The sequence below is a fragment of the Mchenga conophoros genome, linkage group LG3 (assembly GCF_057382185.1).
Source record: "Mchenga conophoros isolate Kocher_MC1m ecotype Shallow Benthic linkage group LG3, M_conophoros_male_GT1.1, whole genome shotgun sequence".
In the NCBI taxonomy this organism is placed as follows: domain Eukaryota; kingdom Metazoa; phylum Chordata; class Actinopteri; order Cichliformes; family Cichlidae; genus Mchenga; species Mchenga conophoros.
In genome coordinates this window covers 44,145,438-44,171,683 of record NC_140528.1, presented here as the reverse complement: position 1 = coordinate 44,171,683, position 26,246 = coordinate 44,145,438, and the positions used below count along the sequence as shown (strand labels likewise).

Genomic DNA, 26,246 nt, shown 5'->3' with positions numbered 1-26,246 from the left:
TCAGTATTTTAACATGGATTCAACATTTATTCTGCTCTGAGCTTGCACTCTTGACCATAATGATGACTCGGGTTAAAAAAAGAAACATCAATTCAAAGTCATCTTGCTGTCTGGGATTAAACCAAACTGACAGGTTGAGCAAATTCATCGCTGTGAAGGCTTTTCTGTAAATCACGTGACTCCTCCCTACTGTGCGGGTTGTTCCCTGCAGACAGTGAAACACTGACCAAACTGTCTCTGGTAAACAGACGAGTTTTAATCTACATCATCTGTCCTGTATCAACGAACGGAGTTTGAGGAGGAAACTAAGAAACTGAAGCAGAAAAGACATGGAGTTAAAATCAGTGATATCGCTGTTTCTCTTCCTCTGCTTGCTGGGACATCTGGACTGTACAGGTAAGCCGTGTGTACCTATGTGAATCAATCTGACACCGAAGGACAGGTAACAGGGAGAGATTGCTGGAGTTTTAGAAGTTACTGTACTGACACTGTGTAAGAGTCTTTGTTTCCTCGGGAGAGCAAAAAAGTTTCCGCTCTGCTTCATTTTACGGTCGTTGCTTTCAGAGTCAGTGTGGAGGAAATGTAGGTACACAGGTAATGGTGACAGGAGAGTGCAAATGGATTTAAATATTAGACTGCACTTAAAAAACTCTCGGCCCTTTTCAGTTTGAACTTTGACGTTACCTTCATGTAATGGTGGTGACGCTAGAGACAAGCCTCGGCTCACCTGTATGAGGAGCAGGTGAGGAGCTGCTGTAACAATAAACTTTAACAAACTTCTAAACAATAACGGAGTGGATTAGATTAATAGTAAAGATGTTTTTCTTTTTCCTGTTAAAACACGGCGTGAGACTAAAAGGGTGTAATTCAGTAAACACACTTAAGGGAGGATATTTCCGTGTGCGTAATGGTGGAGTCGCTGTGGACGACACAGAGATGAAGGGTAATGTTTGATTAGACCTGACTGTAAACCGGGTCTTATCGATATTGAGACTTTTACTGATGATGTGCTCGTCTGAGAGAGAAATATATTCCAAGCTAAATATTCGATTACTTCAAGAACCTCGTTCCTCTTCCGTTTAGTTTCATTTTAACTCTGACGTCACATTCATGTAATGTAGGTGACGCTCGAAAGAAACCTGAGCTTACCTGTGTGTGGGGCGCGCATAGAGCAGGTGAGGAGCTTCGGTTCCTGATAGAAACGTCACATTTAACAAACCTCTGTGTTTAGCTGTAGAACAGATTTTATTTTTCTTTCTCTCAGCATACCGTGTTAGCAAGGGCGTAGATTTGGTATGGACTGAAGTGACATGTCACCAATATCCAGCAATTATTGAATTGTTCCCACCAATAATTTAATCTCTTCGAGTAAAGAAAAACAAACCCAATAAAGAAGAAAAAACGATCTGTAAACCGCTCATTCGCCCAGCAGCGCAGAAAGAGTTAAATTACGTTCTCTACTGGATGTGACAAACATGGCCAGTATGATTGGCTGAGCCTTTCAGGGTTAGTTTTAGCAGCGGCAAGCCTGCGCTGCGAGGAGGAGAGGAGGACGGCAGCACAAAGGAAGAACCTGGATATAAGAAAGTATTTTTCAAAATAACCTTTAAGTCACTTAAAGTCAAGCTCACTCATAAAATGTGTCCGTCATAATAACGTTACAGGCTATGCTAGGCCATACATGCCAACCCTTCTGATTTTTCCGAGAGAATCCCGAATTTCAGTGCCCCTCCCGAAAATCTCCCGGAGCCACCATTCTCCCGAATTTCTCCCGATTTTCCACCCGGACAACAAAACTGAAAAACCATATCCCAGCTTGGCCCAGCCGATTCCAGTTTTCAACAATGGCTACTATTACTGCAGCTACTTAGTTTTAATATTACTCTTATTTCTCTTTCTGGGTCGCAAAATAAACTTTTAACATATTTTCAGGCGAGAATGTAGCTATGTAAACTTCAAATAAATGTGTTATTGTACTTACATTATAATCAATCATCTTCCTTTTGTCCACTTAAAATATGTTTACAGAAGTATTTTTGCATTTGTTGCAATTTCAGCTGTCCTCTTGGCCAGATTACTCTTAAGAGAGACCGTTTTAAAGTAAACAAGAATTTTTTTAACTGCATAAGTAAAGGATACATAAAGTCACTGCCAAAAACTGATTGCGGCTTCTACCTTGTTACAGGAATGTTGTTTGTTGCTCAAGATGACTTGATATAATTCATGAGGGATATATTTGACATATGTCTCAGATATTATAGATCAGGGGTCAGCAACCTTTAACACCCAAAGAGCCACTTGGACCCGGTTTCCACGCAAAAGAAAACACTGGGAGCCGCAAATACTTTTTGACATATACAATGCAGATAACACTGTATATATTGTTTTTTTACCTTTATGCTTTGTGTGAACAACTAAAGTAAGTAAGTAAAGTTTATTTATTAAGCGCTTTTCACAGACAGGCAGTCACAAAGCGCTGTACACAAATATTAAAATAAACAATACAATCAATAGACATTATACACAATGTAAAAGATCAAATGTAAATAATGTAAAGAATATAAAATACGTAGAAGAAGCTTGTTTGAAAAGAAAAGTTTTTAACTGCTTTTTAAAAGAATCCACGGAGCAACTAAAGTGTGTTGCTTATGAAATCCATGAAGTGCTACAGAGAAAATTGCATTTTATTTATGTAATTAACACATTTTGAACTCTTAAAGAAATATAACAAAAGGAAAGATACCCAGCTGAACTAAAATGATCCATGTAGCAAACAAAAACTGTTGTGAGCCGCCACCCTTATATCGCCTTTGGGCTTTTGGAGCCTTGACCTGACTTTTAAAAAGTAATTGGAAAAAAAGCACTATGCTGCTATGTATTTTACCTGGTTAATGTGTGTGGCGGGGCGTGGTCTGCAGCGTCACTGCATGGGAGTCGGACGCACCTCGCCGCCTTAAAGTCTGTGCGCTCTCTGCTGTTGTGTTGTCGGGCTGTGAGCTGCAAAGCTGCAGCCGGCTGTATGCATACAGCAACCGTGTGTGAAAAGTGGTCAATAAAGAGATGCTGAAAAGCGTGTTCATGCAAACATCGTCGGGTCTGTCGTGACATGTTTACAATAAGACTTATGGTCCTGAACCTCTGCGCACAGCGTCTGCAGATCGGGGCTGTACGAAGTCACTTTCATCTTTACGCAGGACTGTAAGCTGTCATCTGGGAGGTGTGAGCGGTGTTTGTTTTTAACATAGTTCACGGTGGAGAACAGCTGCTGACACAATGTGGATCCGAAGATCCATAATTGGCCTACCTGGGGTTGAAAGTCTCGATAAATGCACGGGGTTTCGGCGGATATACCGGCTTCCGCGAGTGTGACGCTTATTTTGAGCGATGAAAAAATAATAAAATATAATTTTATTTTTATATTTCAATATCACAATAATCTTCCAATTTAGAACTACAAGTTAAAAAAAGAACTAAACACAAATAAAATACACTTCAGCTAAATACTTGATACTTAATAATACTTTAATAATAATACTTCTAATTTATTTATTTATTTATTTATTTATTTAATTTATTTTCCCAAACCACCCGGAGCTATAAGGACTAAAGAGCCGCATGCGGCTCTGGAGCCGCAGGTTGCCGACCCCTGTTATAGATCAACAAGTTATTTATAGCAGTTTAAATACAATACAATACACTTTTTTTTGGAAAATATCGGAAATCAGTTTTTGGCACAACACCGGGTCATCAGGTGGACGCAGCCTCTGAATTTGGACACCCGCGGCCTGTTTCCGGCCGGACAATAATAACATGACATTTAACTTATTTTATCCGATAAATAAACATATATAACAGTGGACATTGAGTTGTTGTGTGGGGCACCAGTAGTCCATGTCTGTTGCTGTAACATATGTTCATGTTTGCTGAGAGATCTTTTACTTTGTGGTAATCTTAAATGAGTACTTTTATAGACAAAAACCACCAGGTCATTGAGTGTTCCCTTAGTGCTAATATATAAGAGATGTTGGTGCACTATAACTGAAGTAGGGGAGACCGGGGATAGTTGTAACATTTTTGACATTTCTGTCTGTAAATTGGAGCTCTTTTAAGGTAGTGGATTCAAAATGTAATGCAAAGTATTTACATGACTCGGTTATTAAATAGTGCAGTTATTTTCTCTGCAGCACAATTACCCATTGCATGGTATGGCCTCAAACACAAAGAGTGAAATGTTACAATTAACCCCATAGTCTGGGTTAGTTGTAACATATCCTGGGGTAAAATGTAACACAATGAAATAAGGGTACTGACAAAATATTAACATGTAATCTTTGTTTATTCAACACATGAATGCACTTAGAGCCATTTATATAGCTATTTGTGTGTGTGACAGAATGCAGAAATCTAGCTTTTGAACATATTCCAACCCCCCAAAAAAGACAAATTATGGAATTTTCTGCAACTGAATATTTCATTAATTTTGGTTGGTCTTCCTTGAGTTTGGCCTCATTGGCTCAGTGGGCATTATAACCTACAACTCTTGCACCAATTTTGAACATAACAATGAAGCTGAAAAAATGTAGTTGTTCACCAGCATCGCAATTCCATTACTTTTTATCATGGCTTACCTTGGTGTGGTTTGCAAAGTGCTTCAGAAAGATGAGGAAATCTGTTTCTTGCATCCATCCTGATTTATTTCCACTACCAGTACTTCCTACTGGTCCATCTCTGACACAGTGGTCTGCATAATGTGTGTGTGGGAACACAAACAGTGGAGGAATTGATATACCAAAGTGACCAGTTATAAGTTAAAGTAATAGTGTGGTAAGTTGTAACATCTGCATTATTGTTACAACTAACCCAGACTGTTGCTGTTACAACTGACCCAGACTGTTGCTGTTACAACTGACCCAGACTCCTATAGCCATGAACTAGCTAACATTACAGCCAACAGCTAAAACATTAGCACTAAAGACCTACACAGAATATATCCCCACAGACATACAAATAACACAATTTAAGTTTGATGAGTTTAACTGCAAAGCAGATAATGCTATTAGAATTTGAAATAAAGTAGAAAAACTTACTTTTTGGCATACAAATTACTTTTTTTCGTGTTAAATTGTCTGTATTTGACAAAATGTGCTGATTTTTCACATGTGATAGCAGAACTGAGTTGGGCATGCACAGGATGAGTCACATCATTTGAAACTTAGCCCTGATTGGAGAAATTGGAAGTGTTACAACTGACCCACGTTACAACTATCCCCGGTCTCCCCTAATGTTGTTAAGTCCTTAAAGTCATATTCTTTTATTGTTATGACTGTATTTGAAGCTATTTTTATTTTTGTATTTCTGATCAATCTGATTTATATGGAATATGGCTGAAGTGAACTAAAGTGTAAAATACTTACTCAGTTATTTGTTTAATAGTAATTAAACATTATATAATGCACATATAAACTATGAATTGTAATTTTAAATGGTTTAAAAGCATGAAGAATAGCACATGTAGGCAAGTATATTTCTCCTTTTGTTATCAAGAAGAAAGGACAAAAAGGACAAAAAGGACAAAAAAAGAAACAGAGCAGGGTTTGGCGGTTGAATCATCCGTCGTCACCAATGCCAAAACCAAATCTACAACCTTTTGTGTTAGACAAAAAGAGCAGTCAGTGCAAATACTCGGAGTGGGGAGTTGGTGGGGCATTGTTGTAATGAAACAAGACTGGAGATTAATTTGTGATAACAGGACCTAACTGTAAATTACTTAGCATCAACAATAAAACACAATCAAGTTTATACATGAAATTCTCAATAGATCTGCGTATTATTTTTCAAGTTTTACATTTTACAGTTATTTCAAATGATTTACTGAAATTGTAATTTTTAAAAAATAGACAATGTAGTTGAGAAATATGGAAACATCTAAATATTTGAATGTTTTAATAAATGGGCTTTTTGGAGTTTAGACAGTTGAAACATACATAATGTCTGTTGAGGAAGATATTTTGGTAAGATTTAAAATCTCATACTTGTATCTTCAAGTTCATTTAGCATGTTGCACCTTTTTATACACAAAGAAAAAATAAATCAGCTGGAAACTTTTCCTGGAATTTCAAGCAAGAAGAAGTGTTTTTGTTAATCATAATTGTATCATCTGGAAAGAAATATCCAAATTTGTAGAAATATTAAGAAACCAAAAACTTAAATCACCAAAACTTTGACTCTTTGCATCTCGCTCTGGGTGCTGTTTGTATTCTGTCATGTGCCACTGGTTCATCTTGCTAACATCAGATGGTCACACATTGTCTCTCCTCACGAACTGCATCACAACAAATGTTGTTGTGATGATTTTATACTTCAGAGGACCCGAATTCTTCACAGCCATGAACCATAATACATTTCTTAACATTTGTTTTATTTTTGAAACTGGCAGAGTTCAGTTTAGATGAGGACTGTTTAAAACACAGTTTAACTCAGACCTCACAGCACAACTGTCAGGGTTCTAGTTGTCCTCTGAAACACTTTGTAGGACTTCCTTATTAAAATGTTTTAGTGCAGACTATGTTGATGTATATTCTAACACATCCAAATATGAGACAAATGTTTGCATTTATGATAGTTTTATACAAGAATAATAATGATATTTTTGTACAGCTGAGGATCATGTCCTCGTTTGTACGTTAGAAATTACATTGATCTGTTAAACAAACACCAGTCAACAAATCTCCATATTAAAAATCCTGGACATGACTGTAAAGTACAAACAAATTTGTATAACTTTTCTTTTCATAGAGTAAATGAAAATATTTGAACCAGTTCAATCTGTCTACAAGCAAAGACAAAAAGTTCTTTAAACTCAGGTTTCAGGTCTTTAAAGCAGAATTGAGTTCACAATTTAACATACAGGATGTGAATAAACCAGCAGTGAAGGATTTTTATTCACATATTACCTCACACACAGTTTTTTTCTCTCATCATCATCTTTTGTTTGATACAAACATTGTAAAGTTCAGTTTAATTCAGTTTGATTTATATAGCATCAAGTCACAACAACAGTAACCTCAAGGTGCTTAAAGGGAACATGTTATTTAAATTTTTTGATTAAAGTTGAAATTTTCAAGAATTAAGTTAAATATTAGAGCATCAGGGTGGTTCAGTGATCAGCACTGTTGCCTCACAGCAAGTTCAGGCCGAGGTCTTTCCCTGTTTGTATGTTCTTGTGTTTCCGTGGGCTCTCTACAGCTTCCTGCCACAGTCCAAAGACACACAGTTAGTGGGGTTAGGTTAGTTGATGATTCTAAATTGCCGTAGGTGTGAATTATTGTCTGTCTCTCTGTGTTAGCTCTGTGACAGACTGGCAACCTGTCCAGGTCGCCTCTGTCACCTTAAGGCTGGTATAACCTCCCCCAGCCTGTGACCCAGAATTGGATAAGTGAAAGAGGACAGATGGATGGAAAGTAAATAAGATAAGATAAGACTTTATTGACCCCACAACGGGGAAACTTTTGTGTCACCTCAGCTCAAGTACAGATATATGAAGGAAATACAAAAATACAATTAAGTACAATCAATGAAAAAAAGTAAGACAATACACTATATACAATGGTAGCATACACAGTATGTGATTATGGATATAGTTGGAAATATGGAAGACATCTCTTAAAAAAATATTAGACAATGTATTGTTTTCTATTAACTGTATTTCTACTAATGAGTCTTTACTTCCTGTTTGTCTTTTTTCTATTTACTTTTTAAAAATGTTTCATACCAAAAAGAGTTAACAGTCAAAGGAGGAGCAGATGCCACTCTGGAGTGTTCTGGTCCCACAGATGCTACTTCAATAATAATGAGGTGGGAAAAGTCTGACCTGCAGTCAGAGGATATTGTCATCCTCTTCAGAGATGGTCGGTTTCAAGAAAACCTCCAGTATGAACAATTTAAAGGTAGAGTGGAGATGAAAGATCCAAAATGGAAGGAGACTGGAGACTTTTCTGTGATTCTCAAACATGTCACCACGAACGACGCTGGAACATATGAATGTGAAGCTGGATATGATGGACAGAAACTACAGTCTCTAAACAGAGTCACTTTGAAGGTTGAAAACTCAGGTGAGTTTAATTTCAGCTTCTTCCTGGTTATGGATGTGACTCCATAACACAGGTATTATATTATACTGTATTGTATAATAGTCTGTACACTGTGTTTGCTAAACCAATTAAATTAAAATGAATTCAAAACTTGTTGAATGAATCAACAGTTCATAGAATCACAAATTGAAATAAATCCTTCCAGTTGCACAAATATGTGTTTAAAGTATTTAAATTAAGTTATTTTTATTTTTATTTCTCGAATAATTATAAATCATTTACATTTATTTACATTTAAATTTAAATGTACAAAAAATTGTACCTGTGTGAGTAAATCTGTGAACCAGCAGAGGGACAGAGAGGGTCACAGGGAGAGACTGTTGAAGTTTTAGAAGTTACTGTACTGGATCACTGTGTATGAGTCTCTGTTTCATCATCAGAGCAAAACGAGTTTTAGAGTCAGTGTAGAGGAAATGTTGGCGCACAGGTAAAGGTGACAAGAGAGAGAAATGGATTCAAAGGTACATATTAGATCATTTGAAAAACTTTGTACTCTTTCCAGTTTCATTTCATTTCATTGTAACTTTGAAGTCACTTTCATGTGGCAGTGACACTCGAGACAAACCTCAGCTCACCTGTGTGAGGAGCTGCTGTAACTGATGAAAGCAAACGTTACATTTAGCAAAAGTCTGTGTTTAGCAGTGGAATAGATTTTATTTTTATTTTCTGTGTTAATATAATGTTAGACAAAAAGAGTGTAAGTCAGTACGCACACTGGGATGGATGAAATAAATATGAAGGTTCATGTTTGATAACAGGGCCTGACTGTAAATTGAGTCTCATTAACATCAACACAAAACACAATCAAGTTTAGACATGAATCTCAATGGTTATGGGTATTATTTTTTTAAGTTTTACATGATAGAGTTATTTCAAATGTTTTTACTGAAATCATGATTTTAAAAAATAGATAATATAGTTGAGAAATATGGAAAGACCTTAATTAAGAATATTTGGAATTAATATTGGAATTGCTTGAAGTTTAGACAGTTGAAACATATACTAGGAATATCCTTTACATAATGTATGTTGAAAAAGATATTTTAGTAAGATTTAAAATCTCTACTTTCACCAGGATTTGTTGTAGTAAATGTTACTTTGCAGTAGCCTGGTGATGAAAGTATTGCCCTGTTATATTGTACATTTTATACATAAAGAAAAAAATAAATCAGCTGGAAACTTTTCCTGGAATTTCAAGCAAGAAGAAGTGTTTTTGTTAATCATAATTGTATCATCTGGAAAGAAATATCCAAATTTGTAAAAATATTAAGAAACCAAAAACTGAAATCACCAAAACTTTGACTCTTTGCATCTCGCTCTGGGTGCTGTTTGTATTCTGTCATGTGCCACTGGTTCATCTTGCTAACATCAGATGGTCACACATTGTCTCTCCTCACGAACTGCATCACAACAAATGTTGTTGTGATGATTTTATACTTCAGAGGACCCGAATTCTTCACAGCCATGAACCATAATACATTTCTTAACATTTGTTTTATTTTTGAAACTGGCAGAGTTCAGTTTAGATGAGGACTGTTTAAAACACAGTTTAACTCAGACCTCACAGCACAACTGTCAGGGTTCTAGTTGTCCTCTGAAACACTTTGTAGGACTTCCTTATTAAAATGTTTTAGTGCAGACTATGTTGATGTATATTCTAACACATCCAAATATGAGACAAATGTTTGCATTTATGATAGTTTTATACAAGAATAATAATTATATTGTTGTACGGCTGAGGATCATGTCCTCGTTTGTACGTTAGAAATTACATTGATCTGTTAAACAAACACCAGTCAACAAATCTCCATATTAAAAATCCTGGACATGACTGTAAAGTACAAACAAATTTGTATAACTTTTCTTTTCATAGAGTAAATGAAAATATTTGAACCAGTTCAATCTGTCTACAAGCAAAGACAAAAAGTTCTTTAAACTCAGGTTTCAGGTCTTTAAAGGAGAATTGAGTTCACAATTTAACATACAGGATGTGAATAAACCAGCAGTGAAGGATTTTTATTCACATATTACCTCACACACAGTTTTTTTCTCTCATCATCATCTTTTGTTTGATACAAACATTGTAAAGTTCAGTTTAATTCAGTTTGATTTATATAGCATCAAGTCACAACAACAGTAACCTCAAGGTGCTTAAAGGGAACATGTTATTTAAATTTTTTGATTAAAATTGAAATTTTCAAGAATTAAGTTTAATATTAGAGCATCAGGGTGGTTCAGTGATCAGCACTGTTGCCTCACAGCAAGTTCAGGCCGAGGTCTTTCCCTGTTTGTATGTTCTTGTGTTTCCGTGGGCTCTCTCCAGCTTCCTGCCACAGTCCAAAGACACGCAGTTAGTGGGGTTAGGTTAGTTGATGATTCTAAATTGCCGTAGGTGTGAATTATTGTCTGTCTCTCTGTGTTAGCTCTGTGACAGACTGGCAACCTGTCCAGGTCGCCTCTGTCACCTTAAGGCTGGTATAACCTCCCCCAGCCTGTGACCCAGAATTGGATAAGTGAAAGAGGACAGATGGATGGAAAGTAAATAAGATAAGATAAGACTTTATTGACCCCACAACGGGGAAATTTTTGTGTCACCTCAGCTCAAGTACAGATATATGAAGGAAATACAAAAATACAATTAAGTACAATCAATGAAAAAAAGTAAGACAATACACTATATACAATGGTAGCATACACAGTATGTGATTATGGATATAGTTGGAAATATGGAAGACATCTCTTAAAAAAATATTAGACAATGTATTGTTTTCTATTAACTGTATTTCTACTAATGAGTCTTTACTTCCTGTTTGTCTTTTTTCTATTTACTTTTTAAAAATGTTTCATACCAAAAAGAGTTAACAGTCAAAGGAGGAGCAGATGCCACTCTGGAGTGTTCTGGCCCCACAGATGCTACTTTAATAATGATGAGGTGGGAAAAGTCTGACCTGCAGTCAGACGATTATGTCATCATCTTCAGAGATGGTCAGTTTCAAGAAAACCTCCAGTATGAACAATTTAAAGGTAGAGTGGAGATGAAAGATCCAAAATGGAAGGAGACTGGAGACTTTTCTGTGATTCTCAAACATGTCACCACGAACGACACTGGAACATATGAATGTGAAGCTGGATATGATGGACAGAAACTACAGTCTCTAAACAGAGTCACTTTGAAGGTTGAAAACTCAGGTGAGTTTAATTTCAGCTTCTTCCTGGTTATGGATGTGACTCCATAACACAGGTATTATATTATACTGTATTGTATAATAGTCTGTACACTGTGTTTGCTAAACTGATTAAATTAAAATGAATTCAAAACTTGTTAAACTAATCAACAGCTCAAATTCTTGAGCTAATGGTTCATCTTGCTAACATCAGATGGCCACACATTGTCTCTCCTCACGAACTGCATCACAGCAAATGTTGTTGTAATGATTTTATACTTGAGAAATTCTTGACCCAAAGGCATAATTTTAGTGACTTTTAAACACTTGAATGTAGATTTATATGATATATCTGTCAATCAAACTGAAGTAGTCATAAATAACATGCTGTAGAGAGTTAGAGGCTAGAGGTAAAGCTGAGTGTTGTTGATCCTCCAGGTGAGTGAGTAGAGCTGAGTGTGTGTGTGATCAGAGGTGAAGCTGCTTCCTGGTTGTTGATGTTTGTTTCTAAAGATGTTGTTGATGAGACTTTGTAGAAAGCAGCTGGTCTGAGTGATGTGATCAGAGTGCAGTAGATAATGTCTGACAGCAGTTTGAAGAGGAAATGGATTCTGTTCTGTTCTTCACTCATCACCTACCTGACAGCTGACACCTCACACCTGTTTCTCACCTGCAGGTCAGACAGAAAGAGACACAGAGGATGGAGGGAAGGAGGATGGATCTGTTGGACTGATAGTCGGTCTTTCAGTTTCTGCTCTGCTTCTTGTTGTTGCTGTTGTTGGTTTTCTGATCTACAGAAAACATGAGAATCAGAAAATGCCAGAATACCAGCCTCCTGTGGAAATGCAACCTGTCTGAAATATCTCGGCGCTTTTCCTTTTTTTTTTTTTTGTGTCCCGTTTGGATCTTTAGCCATCAGAATTGTTGTCTTAAGACCAAGATAGATGCCAAGCGGATTTATTTTACCAAGTGGATCATCATGGCCTTGCCATATTGGTCCATTTGATTGACCTTTATTATAATTATGTATTTATTTTATTTTCGGTTGTTACAAACGGGACAGACATGACTGGGGGATAGGACAGGGAGAAAGAATGAAAGAAAGAGAGGGAGAGAAAGAAAAATAGAGGGGAGAAGAGACGGTGAGAAGGGGGGGAAGAAAGAAAAAAACAAACAAAACACCTGGATCACCTGTATGGAGAAAAAAAACCGAAGAGAAAGCAAACAAAAAAAGAGCAACATAATAAAAAACAGCACCATCACAATAAACTAGCTAGCAGTAGATATCAGTAGATACTAAATAATAAACGATATTGTGCAGCACACAAGATAGACAGCGCACAATGTGCTTTGAGGCAGCAGCGAAGAAAGGTGTAGTCCGCGTCTGTGAACACCCGTGTGTACACCTGTGTGGATCAGCATGCTTGTATTCCAAAGGTTTCTCCATGTAACGATCTGCTAGGGAGTGTGGGGGGGCCACAGCCCCGTCCCCCAGGGCATGAAGCAGGTATGGAGGAGATCCAGGCCCCAGATATCCAGAGGCCCCAGAGTACAAGGACCCGAGCAGGACCACCAAAAAGGGGGGGGACCGTGCCACCCTCCTGGGAAGAGCTGACTAGAGCCCCAAAGGAGAGGTCACCCAGCAGCTACGGTGCAGAGGTCAGAGGGGGTTGCAGTGGCGTGCCCGCGGGCTCTGCCGGCAGCCAGCTGTGCCAGAGAGGACCGAGCTTCAGGCCCAGAGGCCTGAGGGCACCACATCCCCCGGAAGGGGCCCAGCCAGGCCACAGGCCACAGGCGCCAGGCCCCGCTAATCGGCCACCAGGAGTGAGCCAGTACATACATGAGCGCCCAGCTCCAGTCGACAAGAACCACCAACACAACAACGTCTGAGGGCATCAGCCACCGGCAGGGAGTGTGGTGAGGGGAGATAGGCCTCCGTACTTTAGAGGGTCTGAGATGTACCCAGAGAGGTTGAGTCTAAGACCCAACCTGACATATAGACACAGACGAACAGGCGCACGCGGACACAGACGTGCATTCCCACCCCATATATACAACCAAATACTCGGCACTCACCCAACGTGTAGACAGACACAAATAGACACTGCACAGACAGTCGCACTCCCCAAACATACTCTATATCCCAGGTCCAGGTACCTGGACCAGTGTGACAGGTCCTTTGGCGCTTTTCCAAATGAGCTCTACTCCTGCTGCTGTTGCAGGTTTTCAAGCTCAAAATGCAGAGTAACAGATGTTCTCAGGACAGATACTGTAATCAATAAAAAATTTAACTATGCATGATGGAGTTAGAAGTTAAAAATGGAATTTTGTGGCTGGGTAAATGTTAGGGTTTTTTTTTTTTTTGTTTTATTGTTTGTTTGTTTTTCACAAAGAGGTTTTTTTTCACCAACCCTTCTCTGCGGTGAAGAACAACTCTTTCACAGGCTTAATTTTTTTTAACTAATTGTCAACCTAAATCTGTTTTTGTTGTCATTTTATAAAAAAAAAACTGTATTTTTTTAAATAACATCTATTAATTCATAAACAGTGAGAATGACTACAGTCTTAATTTCTATCCTACAATACAATTTTACAACTATATGCATTTGAAATCTTATCTGGGTATATTTTTGTGTTAGAGACTTTTCACTGACACATTAACATGTATCACTCAGCTCCTGTTCTAATATGAATGTTATTTCTCTCACTGTATTTAATTGTAAACAAAATCTGCATATGTGTTGTGAATACACTTATTACACTGACTTTTGTTCTGTGTGTGTGTGAATAAAATTTTAACATGTATTAGTATTCTTTTATTTCTTTTCTTAGTCTAAAAACAAAAGTAGTCTTAGTCATGAAAACAATGAGCAGTCAGGAGAGAAAAAGAAACCTCTCACCTGTTGAGCCAGTTGATGCAGCTTTAATCTGATCTGGAATCAGTTCAAAGAAAATAAAACACTGATGTAGATGTGGGAAGTACCTGACTGAAACAGGTGTAACAGAAAAACCTGAAAACACTGTAGCTGAGTTAAGTGAAACCTGTCTGAACCTGTCTGAAAATGTCTAAATATACCGACAACAGGCACTTCCGCGGCAATCTCTTCAATCGGAGGACCCTTCACGTCAATTCCCGACGCGAGGGGGGTACCCTGCATGTCCATAAGTGAAACAGAGGGAGCCTGACCATGCGTCACACGTTTGACGAGTTGGGAGTGAGAACCTGTTGTAAAACAGAGAAGTTTGAAGCCTGCAGCATTGTTTCAATCAGAACAGAGCTCTGCATTATAGCCACAAGGATCCACTTGGAAAAATAAATTAGTTGGCCTCCTTTTTTTTTTTTTTTTACCTTCAGACACGAATTCATATTGATTTTATTCTGGAAAAAAAGCCCTTTGACTAACCAATTTTTGTGAAAACTTCTTTCTGTTTAGAGCCAGGGACTTTTTTTAGGGCCCTTCAGCAGTACTGGGAACATGCATACACAAAGCTGTGTAAACCAACTGTAAATAAACAATCTAAACTTAAATACATAGAATACAGAAATGAATGAATACTACAGAATGTACATAAGGTGCAGTTGCAGTCTGGCAGTGGGAGCAGTGTGACAGGTCCCTCAGGCCACACAAAGACTCTGTTCAGTCTTTTTTTGGTACCTTCAAGCACTTTGCAACTATTTTGTACATCATTTTGTCCCTTTCACTTATTTTTGCATATATTTCTCTTTATTGTATGTATGTATGTATTTCACCTGTTTGTTATTTATTCCTAATGTGTCAGTATTTTTTTTCCGGCACAGTTGGCCTGGAGCAGCGGTCGGCAACCTGCGGCTCTTTAGTCCTCATAGTGCGGCTCTGCGTGGTTTAGGAAAATAAATTAGAAGCATTTAGCTGAAGTGTATTTTATTTATGTTAGTCCTTTTTTAACTTGTAGTTCTAAATTGGAAGATTATTGTAATATTGAAATATAAAAATAAAATTATATTCTATTATTTTTTCATCAAAATTATTATATTATTATAATAATTATAATAATTATAATAATTATAATATATATATATATATATATATATATATATATATATATATATATATATATATATAGAGAGAGAGAGAGAGAGAGAGAGAGAGAGAGAGAGAGAGAGAGAGAGAGAACAGCACCACCAAGGCACCACCAAGGCTGGAGACGGAGCAATACTGGAAGAGCATATGGGAGAAGGATGCAACCCATAACGGCAATGCTCAGTGGCTAGAGGATCTGAGGGCAGACCACAGCGACCTCCCTGAACAGGGTCCAGTAACCATCACAGTGGCAGATATCCAAGAAAGGGTCTCCAGTATGAAGAGTTGGACAGCACCAGGGCCCGACATGGTTCACGCCTACTGGCTGAAGAAGCTGACTGCACTCCACGAGCGTCTGGCAGCACAAATGAACCAGCTGCTAGTTAATGAGAGACACCCGGAATGGCTAACTGAAGGCCGGACGGTCCTGATCCCCAAGGACCCCAAGAAGGGACCGGTCCCCTCCAACTACCGACCAATAACCTGCCTCAGTACTACATGGAAGCTCCTGTCAGGCATCATATCGGCTAAGATGAACAGGCACATGGGTCAATACATGAGCGGGACACAGAAAGGAATTGGCAAGAATACCAGAGGCGCAAAACACCAGCTACTGGTAGACAGAACAGTCAGCCGAGACTGCAAGACCAGACTGACCAACCTGTGCACTGCCTGGATTGATTACAAGAAGGCCTATGACTCAATGCCCCACAGCTGGATACTGGAATGCCTAGAATTGTACAAGATCAATGGGACCCTAAGAGCCTTCATCAGGAACTCAATGGGGATGTGGCGTACAACACTAGAGGCCAACTCCAAGCCCATAGCACAAGTCACCATCAAGTGCGGGATCTACCAAGGAGATGCTCTGTCCCCACTGCTGTTCTGCATAGGCCTGAACCCCCTCAGTGAGATCATTAACAAGACTGGCTACGGATACCGACTACAGAATGGAGCAGTTGTCAGCCACCTCCTGTACATGGATGACATCAAGCTGTATGCCAAGAGTGAACGAGACATCGATTCACTGATCCACACTACCAGGCTATACAGCAATGACATTGGAATGTCGTTCGGACTGGAGAAGTGTAGTCGGATGGTAACAAAGAGAGGGAAGGTAGTCAGAACTGAGGGGATTGAACTACCAGAAGGCAACATTGCAGACATAGAGGACAGTTACAAGTACTTGGGGATCCCACAGGCGAATGGGAACCATGAAGAGGCCGCTAGAAAAGCTGCAACCACCAAGTACCTGCAGAGGGTCAGGCAAGTCCTGAGGAGTCAGCTGAATGGTAAGAACAAGATCCGGGCCATCAACACGTACGCCCTACCTGTGATCAGGTACCCTGCTGGGGTAATAGGCTGGCCAAAGGAGGAGATAGAAGCCACTGACATAAAGACAAGAAAGCTCCTTACCATGCATGGAGGGTTTCACCCCAAATCCAGCACCCTGAGGCTGTACGCTAAGCGGAAGGAAGGGGGCCGGGGACTGGTGAGTGTCAGCACCACAGTCCAGGATGAGACAACGAACATCCAAGAATACATTAGGAAGATGGCCCCAACTGACCGAGTGCTCAGTGAATACCTCAGGCAGCAGAAACCCAAGAAAGAGGAGGGAGACGAGGAACCATCATGGAAGGACAGGCCCCTGCACGGTATGTACCACCGGCAGATAGAGGAGGTGGCTGATATCCAGAAATCCTACCAGTGGCTGGACAAAGCTGGACTGAAAGACAGCACAGAGGCACTAATCATGGCAGCACAAGAACAAGCTCTGAGTACAAGATCCATAGAGGCTGGGGTCTATCACACCAGGCAAGACCCCAGGTGCAGGCTGTGTAAAGATGCCCCAGAGACAATCCAGCACATAACAGCAGGGTGCAAGATGCTAGCAGGCAAGGCATACATGGAACGCCATAACCAAGTGGCCGGCATAGTGTACAGGAACATCTGTGCCGAGTATAACCTGGAAGTCCCGAGGTCAAAATGGGAGATGCCCCCAAGGGTGGTGGAGAATGACCGAGCTAAGATCCTGTGGGACTTCCAGATACAGACGGACAAAATGGTGGTGGCTAACCAACCGGATATAGTGGTGGTAGACAAACAGAAGAAGACGGCCGTAGTGATCGATGTAGCGGTTCCGAATGACAGCAAAAAAACAGGAAGAAGGAACACGAGAAGCTGGAGAAATACCAAGGGCTCAGAGAAGAGCTCGAAAGGATGTGGAGGGTGAAGGTAACGGTGGTCCCCGTGGTAATCGGAGCACTAGGTGCGGTGACTCCCAAGCTAGGCGAGTGGCTCCAGCAGATCCCGGGAACAACATCGGAGATCTCTGTCCAGAAGAGCGCAGTCCTGGGAACAGCTAAGATACTGCGCAGGACCCTCAAGCTCCCAGGCCTCTGGTAGAGGACCCGAGCTTGAAGGATAAAACGGCCCGCAGGGGCGTGCTGGGTGTTTTTATATATATATATATATATATATATATATATATATATATATATAATAATTATAGATTTTTGGATCCACATTATGTCGGCAGCTCCGCCGTGAACTATGTTAAAAACAAACACCGCTCACGCCTCACAGATGACAGCTTACAGTCCTGCGTAAAGATGAAAGTACAGCCTGAAATCTAAATGTTTCTTTAATCTGTGTATTTGTGTTCAGATCCTCCATCAGAGCCACGGGTCATCTACTCCTCACTAAAGTCAAGATCATATGTCATGTATTTATTACATGCTGTGTGTATTTGCAGTGTTACAGCTGGACTGAAATAAACAGCTTAAATTTAGACTTCAGACTCCTCTTTTAAAATTTGAATAATGTAACAACTTAGTCACATTCCCATGCAATTACATGCAGCCAATTACAGTCCTGCATTCTGATTCAAAGTTGATCTCGCCTGAAGCAGAATCATCTTGTCTGTAGCTGCAGAGCTCATCTTTAAAAACAGCTACTGTAAACCTTGACAGCACTCAGAGAGTGAGACATGTTTTCTTGTGCAAAACTGTTCACAGTGATTTATGGTCAAAATAATCTGCACACAGAAAATTCTGTGTGCTTCATGTCACATACAGACACGATCCTTTCCTATTTGTGTTTATCGCCGGATATACTGCCTGGCCTTAGAAATAAGGCGGAGTTGGTAAAAACTGGATCTAACAACAGCAGACACTTGTTTATCAAGTTTAAAAGAGCTGTCAAGTAACACGCCCAGATTCCTAACAGTGTTGGAAAAGGAACTAGTGAGAAAACCAAAAGCATCACAAAGTTTGGCACGGAGAACGTTACTGCCAAAGACCACAATTTCAGTTTTCTTATCATTGAGGATAAGAGTATTTGCCAGGAGCCATTGCTTGACCTCACGCATGCACTCTCGAAAACAATTCAAGGACAAAGCTAGGTCATCATTTAACTCAAAGTAGATCTGAATGTCATCGGCATAATAATGAAAAGCAATGTGATATTTCTCAAAGATAGCGCTTAAAGGAAGCATGTACAATGAGAACAGAGTAGGGCCTAACACAGATCCCTGAGAGACACCACAGCAGACAGGTACAGCGGAGGAAGAGGAAGTGGCCAAGTGAAAAGAAAAGTTCAAAGCCATCAGGTCCTCAGTTTCGAAAAAAGAGAAAAGAAGAGGAGGAGAAACGAGCAAAAGATGCAGGTAAGCAGATGTGTCATTGGATAATGGCAGGTCATCCTGAAACCATCAGAATCAGAATACTTTATTCATCCCTAAGGAAATAATGTGGGTTACAGTTGCTCCAAGAAGAAATGGTAAAAATAGCAACAGTAACAGACTAAACTCCAAACAATACATTATGTTACAGATTTTAATATTAATTAGTGATTGTCAATTGTTAATTTGTCCTGTTCTCATTGTATGACGAATTATGATGGCTGTTTGGTAGCCGTTTGCATACTATGCACGTGTGTGTGTGTGTTTGTGTACAACAGTTTTATGTTAATGTACAATCCTTAATATGTTGTGTGTGTGTGTGTGTGTGTGTGTGGGGGGGGGGGGGGGGGGGGGGGGGGCAAGAGGGAGTGTTCCCCCAGGGCACCAAACAGGCTAGGACTGCCACTGGTTAAATGTTTAATTTATTAAATCGGGATTAGTTCACAATATTTTTTGGTGAATTCAGTCCTATCCTGCCTTCACCTGGTCTGGATCCTGAGTGTGAACTCCGTGTAGGTGAAGGAGAACTCACACACTGTCACTGCCACCGCTTGGTGATTTACGCCATCTAACAAAAGAAAGCAAAACCAAAAACTAAATAAAGCATTGTGGGGGAAAAAAGGAAAATAGCATAGCTTGTTCACATTTGAATTTTCTACTTAATTATTTACTCTTTCTCTTTAACATAATCTGCCCAAGTTATCAGTTTTATTAGCAAGCTAACTTCAGTTAGTGACATTTATGAAGTGTCCAATAATGACCAAGGTGAAAATTACACATCTATAATATGTTAATAATATATCACCGTACTGCGTGTGGAATGTCATTGGTCAAAAATACATTTGGCACAATTCAAATATTAGAAACTAAGTGAATATTTACCTGATGTATACAAAGATGAGATCTCTTTGCTGTAGTAATGTCAACTAACCCAGGATTGTCTCCCAGTCAAACATAAATTTGTGATTTTAAATAGCACCATGATCAACTATAAATGAAAGATTTTTCGATACTGGACAGATGGGATGTAACATTTTGAGAGTGGTAAGATGGAACAATCCAATTGATGAATTGATTAATAGCTTCAATTTCCCAGTCGAGCATGAATCCATGACTTTTCAACCTCATTGTTGCCACCAGGTGAGCATAAATAGATCATCATCAATAACAGGACAGCTCTGAATCAGTGTATTTCCAATGACATTACTAAAACACGTTTAGGTTTGATCAGTATTTTAACATGGATTCAACATTTATTCTGCTCTGAGCTTGCACTCTTGACCATAATGATGACTCGGGTTAAAAAAAGAAACATCAATTCAAAGTCATCTTGCTGTCTGGGATTAAACCAAACTGACAGGTTGAGCAAATTCATCGCTGTGAAGGCTTTTCTGTAAATCACGTGACTCCTCCCTACTGTGCGGGTTGTTCCCTGCAGACAGTGAAACACTGACCAAACTGTCTCTGGTAAACAGACGAGTTTTAATCTACACCATCTGTCCTGTATCAACGAACGGAGTTTGAGGAGGAAACTAAGAAACTGAAGCAGAAAAGAAAGACATGGAGTTAAAATCAGTGATATCGCTGTTTCTCTTCCTCTGTTTGCTTGGACATCTGGACTGTACAGGTAAGCCGTGTGTACCTATGTGAATCAATCTGACACCGAAGGACAGGTAACAGGGAGAGATTGCTGGAGTTTTAGAAGTTACTGTACTGACACTGTGTAAGAGTCTTTGTTTCCTCGGGAGAGCAAAAAAGTTTCCGCTCTGGTTCATTTTACGGTCGTTGCTTTCAGAGTCAGTGTGTAAACAGGAAATGTAGGTACACAGGTAATGGTGACAGGAGAGTGCAAATGGATTTAAATATTAGACTACACTTAAAAAACTCTTGGCCCTTTTCAGTTTGAACTTTGATGTTACCTTCATGTAATGGTGGTGACGCTAGAGACAAGCCTCGGCTCACCTGTATGAGGAGCAGGTGAGGAGCTGCTGTAACAGTAAATTTTAACAAACTTCTAAACAATAACAGAGTGGATTAGATTAATAGTAACGATGTTTTTCTTTTTCCTGTTAAAACACGGCGTGAGACTAAAAGGGTGTAATTCAGTAAACACACTTAAGGGAGGATATTTCCGTGTGCGTAATGGTGGAGTCGCTGTGGACGACACAGAGATGAAGGGTAATGTTTGATTAGACCTGTCTGTAAACCGGGTCTTATCGATATTGAGACTTTTACTGATGATGTGATCGTCTGAGAGAGAAATATATTCAAAGCTAAATATTCGATTACTTCAAGAACCTCGTTCCTCTTCCGTTTAGTTTCATTTTAACTCTGACGTCACATTCATGTAAATTCAGTGACGCTCGAAAGAAACCTGAGCTTACCTGTGTGAGGAGCTTCGGTTCGTGATAGAAACGTCACATTTAACAAACCTCTGTGTTTAGCTGTAGAACAGCCTTTATTTTATTTTTCTTTCTCTCAGCATACCGTGTTAGACAAAAAGGGCAGTCAGTGCATACACTCGGAGTGGGGAGTTGGCATTGTTGTAATTAAACGAGATTGGAGATTAATTTGTGATAACAGGACCTAACTGTAAATTACTTAACATCAAAAATAAAACACAATCAAGTTTATACATGAAATTCTCAATAGATCTGCGTATTATTTTTCAAGTTTTACATTTTACAGTTATTTCAAATGATTTACTGAAATTGTGATTTTTTTAAAAAAATAGACAATGTAGTTGAGAAATATGGAAACATCTAAATATTTGAATATTTCAATAAATTGACTTATTGGAGTTTAGACAGTTGAAAAATACATAGTGTATGTTGAGAAAGATATTTTAGTAAGATTTAAAATCTCAAATAAATCAGATGGAAACTTTTCCTGGAATTTTAAGCAAGAAAACGTGTTTTTGTTAGCATAATTGTGTCAGTTGGGAAGAAGTACATTTGCAGAAATATTAAGAAACCAAAAACTTAACTCACCGAAACTTTTAATCTTTGCTTCTTACTCTGGGTGCTGTTGGTATTGTAATCTGTAAGACTGAACCACAGTTTATCTTGCTAACATCATTGTCTGTCCTCAATGGTCACACACCGGAACTGCATCACAACAAATGTTGTTGTAATGATTTTATACTTCAGAGGACCTAAATTCTTCACAGCCATGAACCATAAGACATTTCTTAACATCTGTTTTATTTTTGAAACTGGCAGAGTTCAGTTTAGATGAGCACTGTTTAAAACACAGTTTAAATGAGACCTCACAGCACTACTGTCAGGGTTCTAGTTGTCCTCTGAAACACTTTGTAGGACTTCCTTATTAAAATGCACAATTTTACTCTAGACTATGTTGATGTATATTCTAATACATCTAAACATGAAACAAATGTGTGCATTTGTGATAGTTTTATACAAGAATAATAATTATATTGTTGTACGGCTGAGGATCATGTCCTTGTCTGTACTTATAGACATTACATTAGTCTGTTAAACAAACACCAGTCAACAAATCTCCATATTAAACGTCCTGGACATGACTGTAAAGCACAAACAAATTTGTATAACTTTTCTATTCATAGAGTAAATAAAAATATTTGAACCAGTTGCCGACAAGCAAAGACAAAAAGTTCTTTAAACTCAGGTTTCAGGTCTTTAAAGCAGAATTGAGTTCACAATTTAACATACAGGATGTGAATAAACCAGCAGTGAAGGATTTTTATTCACATATTACCTCACACACAGTTTTTTTCTCTCATCATCATCTTTTGTTTGATACAAACATTGTAAAGTTCAGTTTAATTCAGTTTGATTTATATAGCATCAAGTCACAACAACAGTAACCTCAAGGTGCTTAAAGGGAACATGTTATTTAAATTTTTTGATTAAAATTGAAATTTTCAAGAATTAAGTTTAATATTAGAGCATCAGGGTGGTTCAGTGATCAGCACTGTTGCCTCACAGCAAGTTCAGGCCGAGGTCTTTCCCTGTTTGTATGTTCTTGTGTTTCCGTGGGCTCTCTCCAGCTTCCTGCCACAGTCCAAAGACACACAGTTAGTGGGGTTAGGTTAGTTGATGATTCTGAATTGCCGTAGGTGTGAATTATTGTCTGTCTCTCTGTGTTAGCTCTGTGACAGACTGGCAACCTGTCCAGGTCGCCTCTGTCACCTTAAGGCTGGTATAACCACCCCCAGCCTGTGACCCAGAATTGGATAAGTGAAAGAGGACAGATGGATGGAAAGTAATTATTAGACAATGTATTGTTTTCTATTAACTGTATTTCTACTAATGAGTCTTTACTTCCTGTTTGTCTATTTTCTTTTAACTTTTTAAAATGTTTCATACCAAAAAGAGTTAACAGTCAAAGGAGGAGCAGATGCCACTCTGGAGTGTTCTGGCCCCACAGATGCTACTTTAATAATGATGAGGTGGGAAAAGTCTGACCTGCAGTCAGACGATTATGTCATCATCTTCAGAGATGGTCAGTTTCAAGATAAGTACCAGCATGAACTATTTAAAGGTAGAGTGGAGATGAAAGATCCAAAATGGAAGGAGACTGGAAACTTTTCTGTGATTCTCAAACATGTCACCACGAACGACGCTGGAACATATGAATGTGAAGCTGGATATGCTGGACAGAAACCACAGTCTCTAAACAGAGTCACTTTGAAGGTTGAAAACTCAGGTGAGTTTAATTTCAGCTTCTTCCTGGTTATGGATGTGACTCCATAACACAGGTATTATATTATACTGTATTGTATAATAGTCTGTACACTGTGTTTGCTAAACTGATTAAATTAAAATGAATTCAAAACTTGTTAAATTAATCAACAGCTCAAATTCTTGACCCAAAGGCATAATTTTAGGGACTTTTAGACACTTGAATATAGATTTATATGCTATATCTGTCAATCAAGCTGAAGTAGTCATAAATAACATGCTGTAGAGAGTTAAAGGCTAGAGGTGAAGCTGAGTGTTGTTGTTCCTCCAGGTGAGTGAGTAGAGTTGAGTGTGTGTGTGATCAGAGGTGAAGCTGCTTCCTGGTTGTTGATGTTTGTTTCTAAAGATGTTGTTGATGAGACTTTGTAGAAAGCAGCTGGTCTGAGTGATGTGATCAGAGTGCAGTAGATAATGTCTGACAGCAGTTTGAAGAGGAAATGGATTCTGTTCTGTTCTTCACTCATCACCTACCTGACAGCTGACACCTCACACCTGTTTCTCACCTGCAGATCAACCAGGAGGACAAAGTGGAGGGAAGGAGGCTGGAGTAAAGGAGAGTGGTTCTGTTGGACTGATAGTTGGTCTGTCAGTTCCTGCTGTGCTTGTTGGTGTTGGTGCTGTTTTTATCTACAGAACATATAGACGTAGACCAAATCCCCCTTTGGATCAGGGGCTTTGAAATTCCATCAGTGGCTTCCAAACTGAACCGTGAGTCCTGCTGCTTGTTTCAGATTCATGAAAAGTCAGTTCAACATTCAGAGTGACTGATGTTGGTCCAACAGTGGACTCAGATAGTAGCAATGTCAGTTTTTGTTGTTGTTGCAGGTGATGGTGTTTTGATCAACATAAGATACAAAGAACAACGTTAGGAATCACATGGTCCTGCACTGAACCACAGAGACAAATGTTCTGTGGCTGAATTGTGAATCTCCTGCTGATGAACATAGAGACAAAAATGATATGAAAACAGACACCAACACACCACAAGGATCCCTGATGTCACTTTGACACTTAAGTGTCAAAGTGGAAGAAGGAACTGCTTCATCAACCTCAGTATCAGCAAAGAACAGAACTGCATCCAGAAAATGACATCAGAGTGCAGCAGATAATGTCTGACAGCAGTTTGAAGAGGAAATGGATTCTGTTCTGTTCTTCACTCATCACCTACCTGACAGCTCACACCTCACACCTGTTTCTCAGCTGCAGGTCAGTCAGGAGGACAAAGTGGAGGGAAGGAGGATGAGAAGAATGACGGAGGTCAGAACAGTGGACTTACAGTTGGTCTGTCAGTTTCTGCCATGCTTCTTGTTGTTTTTGTTCTACAGAAATCGTAGAGGGCGACTTCTTCCAAATAATCCAATGATTTGTGTTCAGTGGGTTCATGACTGAGCTGTGAGTCCTGCTGCTGTTCCAGGTTATTATCAGTAAGTTCAGCATTCAGACTGACAGAGGAGAGACACAGGAAACAAGACAAAATGAAACTTTGCATTGTTTTGCATAATTATTTGATCTCTGATGTTCCTGCTCACCATACCAACAAACTGCCTAATTTTAACAATAATTGTCAGTTTAAATCATTATCTGTTGTTTGTAAAATATTTTATTAGATTTTATAAAAAAAAAATTAATAATGTATTTGAATTGTTACAGATTATGTAGTGATTTTCTTAAAAGTTTGTAACACATAAACATGTATCACTCAGCTACTGTACTGGTGAGAATGTTATATTCTCTTATCTCACACACACACACACACACACACACACACACACACACACACACACACACACACACACACACACGTGCTAGATAGGTTAGGCTACACTCTATGGTAGGAGAGCCAATTATCCAGCCTGAGAACCATCGGATGGGTTTGAAAAATGGGCTTACTTTTTTTTCCAAGTTTTCACCATGGCTTTTTTTTTTATATATATATATAGGCTTAAAATGTTTTAATATTTGATTTTTAAAAAAGTATATCTTGGTTCAACCTCTGACCGGTTGAGCCAGTCAATGCAGATTTAATCTGATCTGGAATCAGTCCAAAGAAAATAAAATACTGATGTGTGGGCGTGTGAATGAACCCACTGCATGTACAAACAGATGTAACACTGTGACTGAGTTAAAGTGAAACTGTCTGAGCCTGTCCCTGTGAAACAGAGTTTGGAGCCTGCAGCCTTGTTTCAGTCAGAATAAAGTCTGAATAACCAAATGTTGTGATGACTTCCTTCTACACAGAGGACGGGACTGTTTTAGAGCCCGGCAGCTTCAGCAGTGCTGAGAACAGTGGCTGTGTTTGTGGGAGGTGCTTAAATGAAAAGAGCCCAGGCAGCAGGTTTAACAGGTCTTTGCACCCAAACATGAAGTCTGATTCAATACAACCTCGACATACACCCACAGTATACCATCACTAAGCTACATTTTCAGTTCATTCCTCTGTGAATGTTTTAAAAGAAAACTAAAAA

At 39.0% G+C, this 26,246-nt stretch overlaps 2 protein-coding genes across 3 annotated transcripts in view; one reads left to right on the top strand and one right to left on the bottom strand.

Moving 5' to 3' along the window:
- Positions 1–26,246, bottom strand: part of LOC146578878 (Fc receptor-like protein 5) — a 209,377-nt gene that overhangs the window by 146,406 nt on the left and 36,725 nt on the right. The window lies entirely within an intron of this gene.
- On the top strand, positions 203–25,987 carry LOC146578880 (polymeric immunoglobulin receptor-like). 2 transcript variants are annotated; one of them, XM_085268873.1, is made up of 6 exons: positions 203–396; positions 7,779–8,111; positions 11,007–11,339; positions 23,414–23,746; positions 24,291–24,489; positions 24,607–25,987. In XM_085268873.1, the coding sequence occupies exons 1-5, from the start codon at positions 330–332 to the stop codon at positions 24,458–24,460; spliced, it is 1,236 nt and encodes a 411-aa protein (XP_085124999.1). In that variant the 5' UTR covers positions 203–329; the 3' UTR covers positions 24,461–24,489; positions 24,607–25,987. The 2 variants fall into 2 exon arrangements, with proteins under 2 accessions (XP_085124999.1, XP_085125000.1); XM_085268874.1 differs by lacking the exons at positions 23,414–23,746; positions 24,291–24,489; positions 24,607–25,987 and adding an exon at positions 11,991–14,181.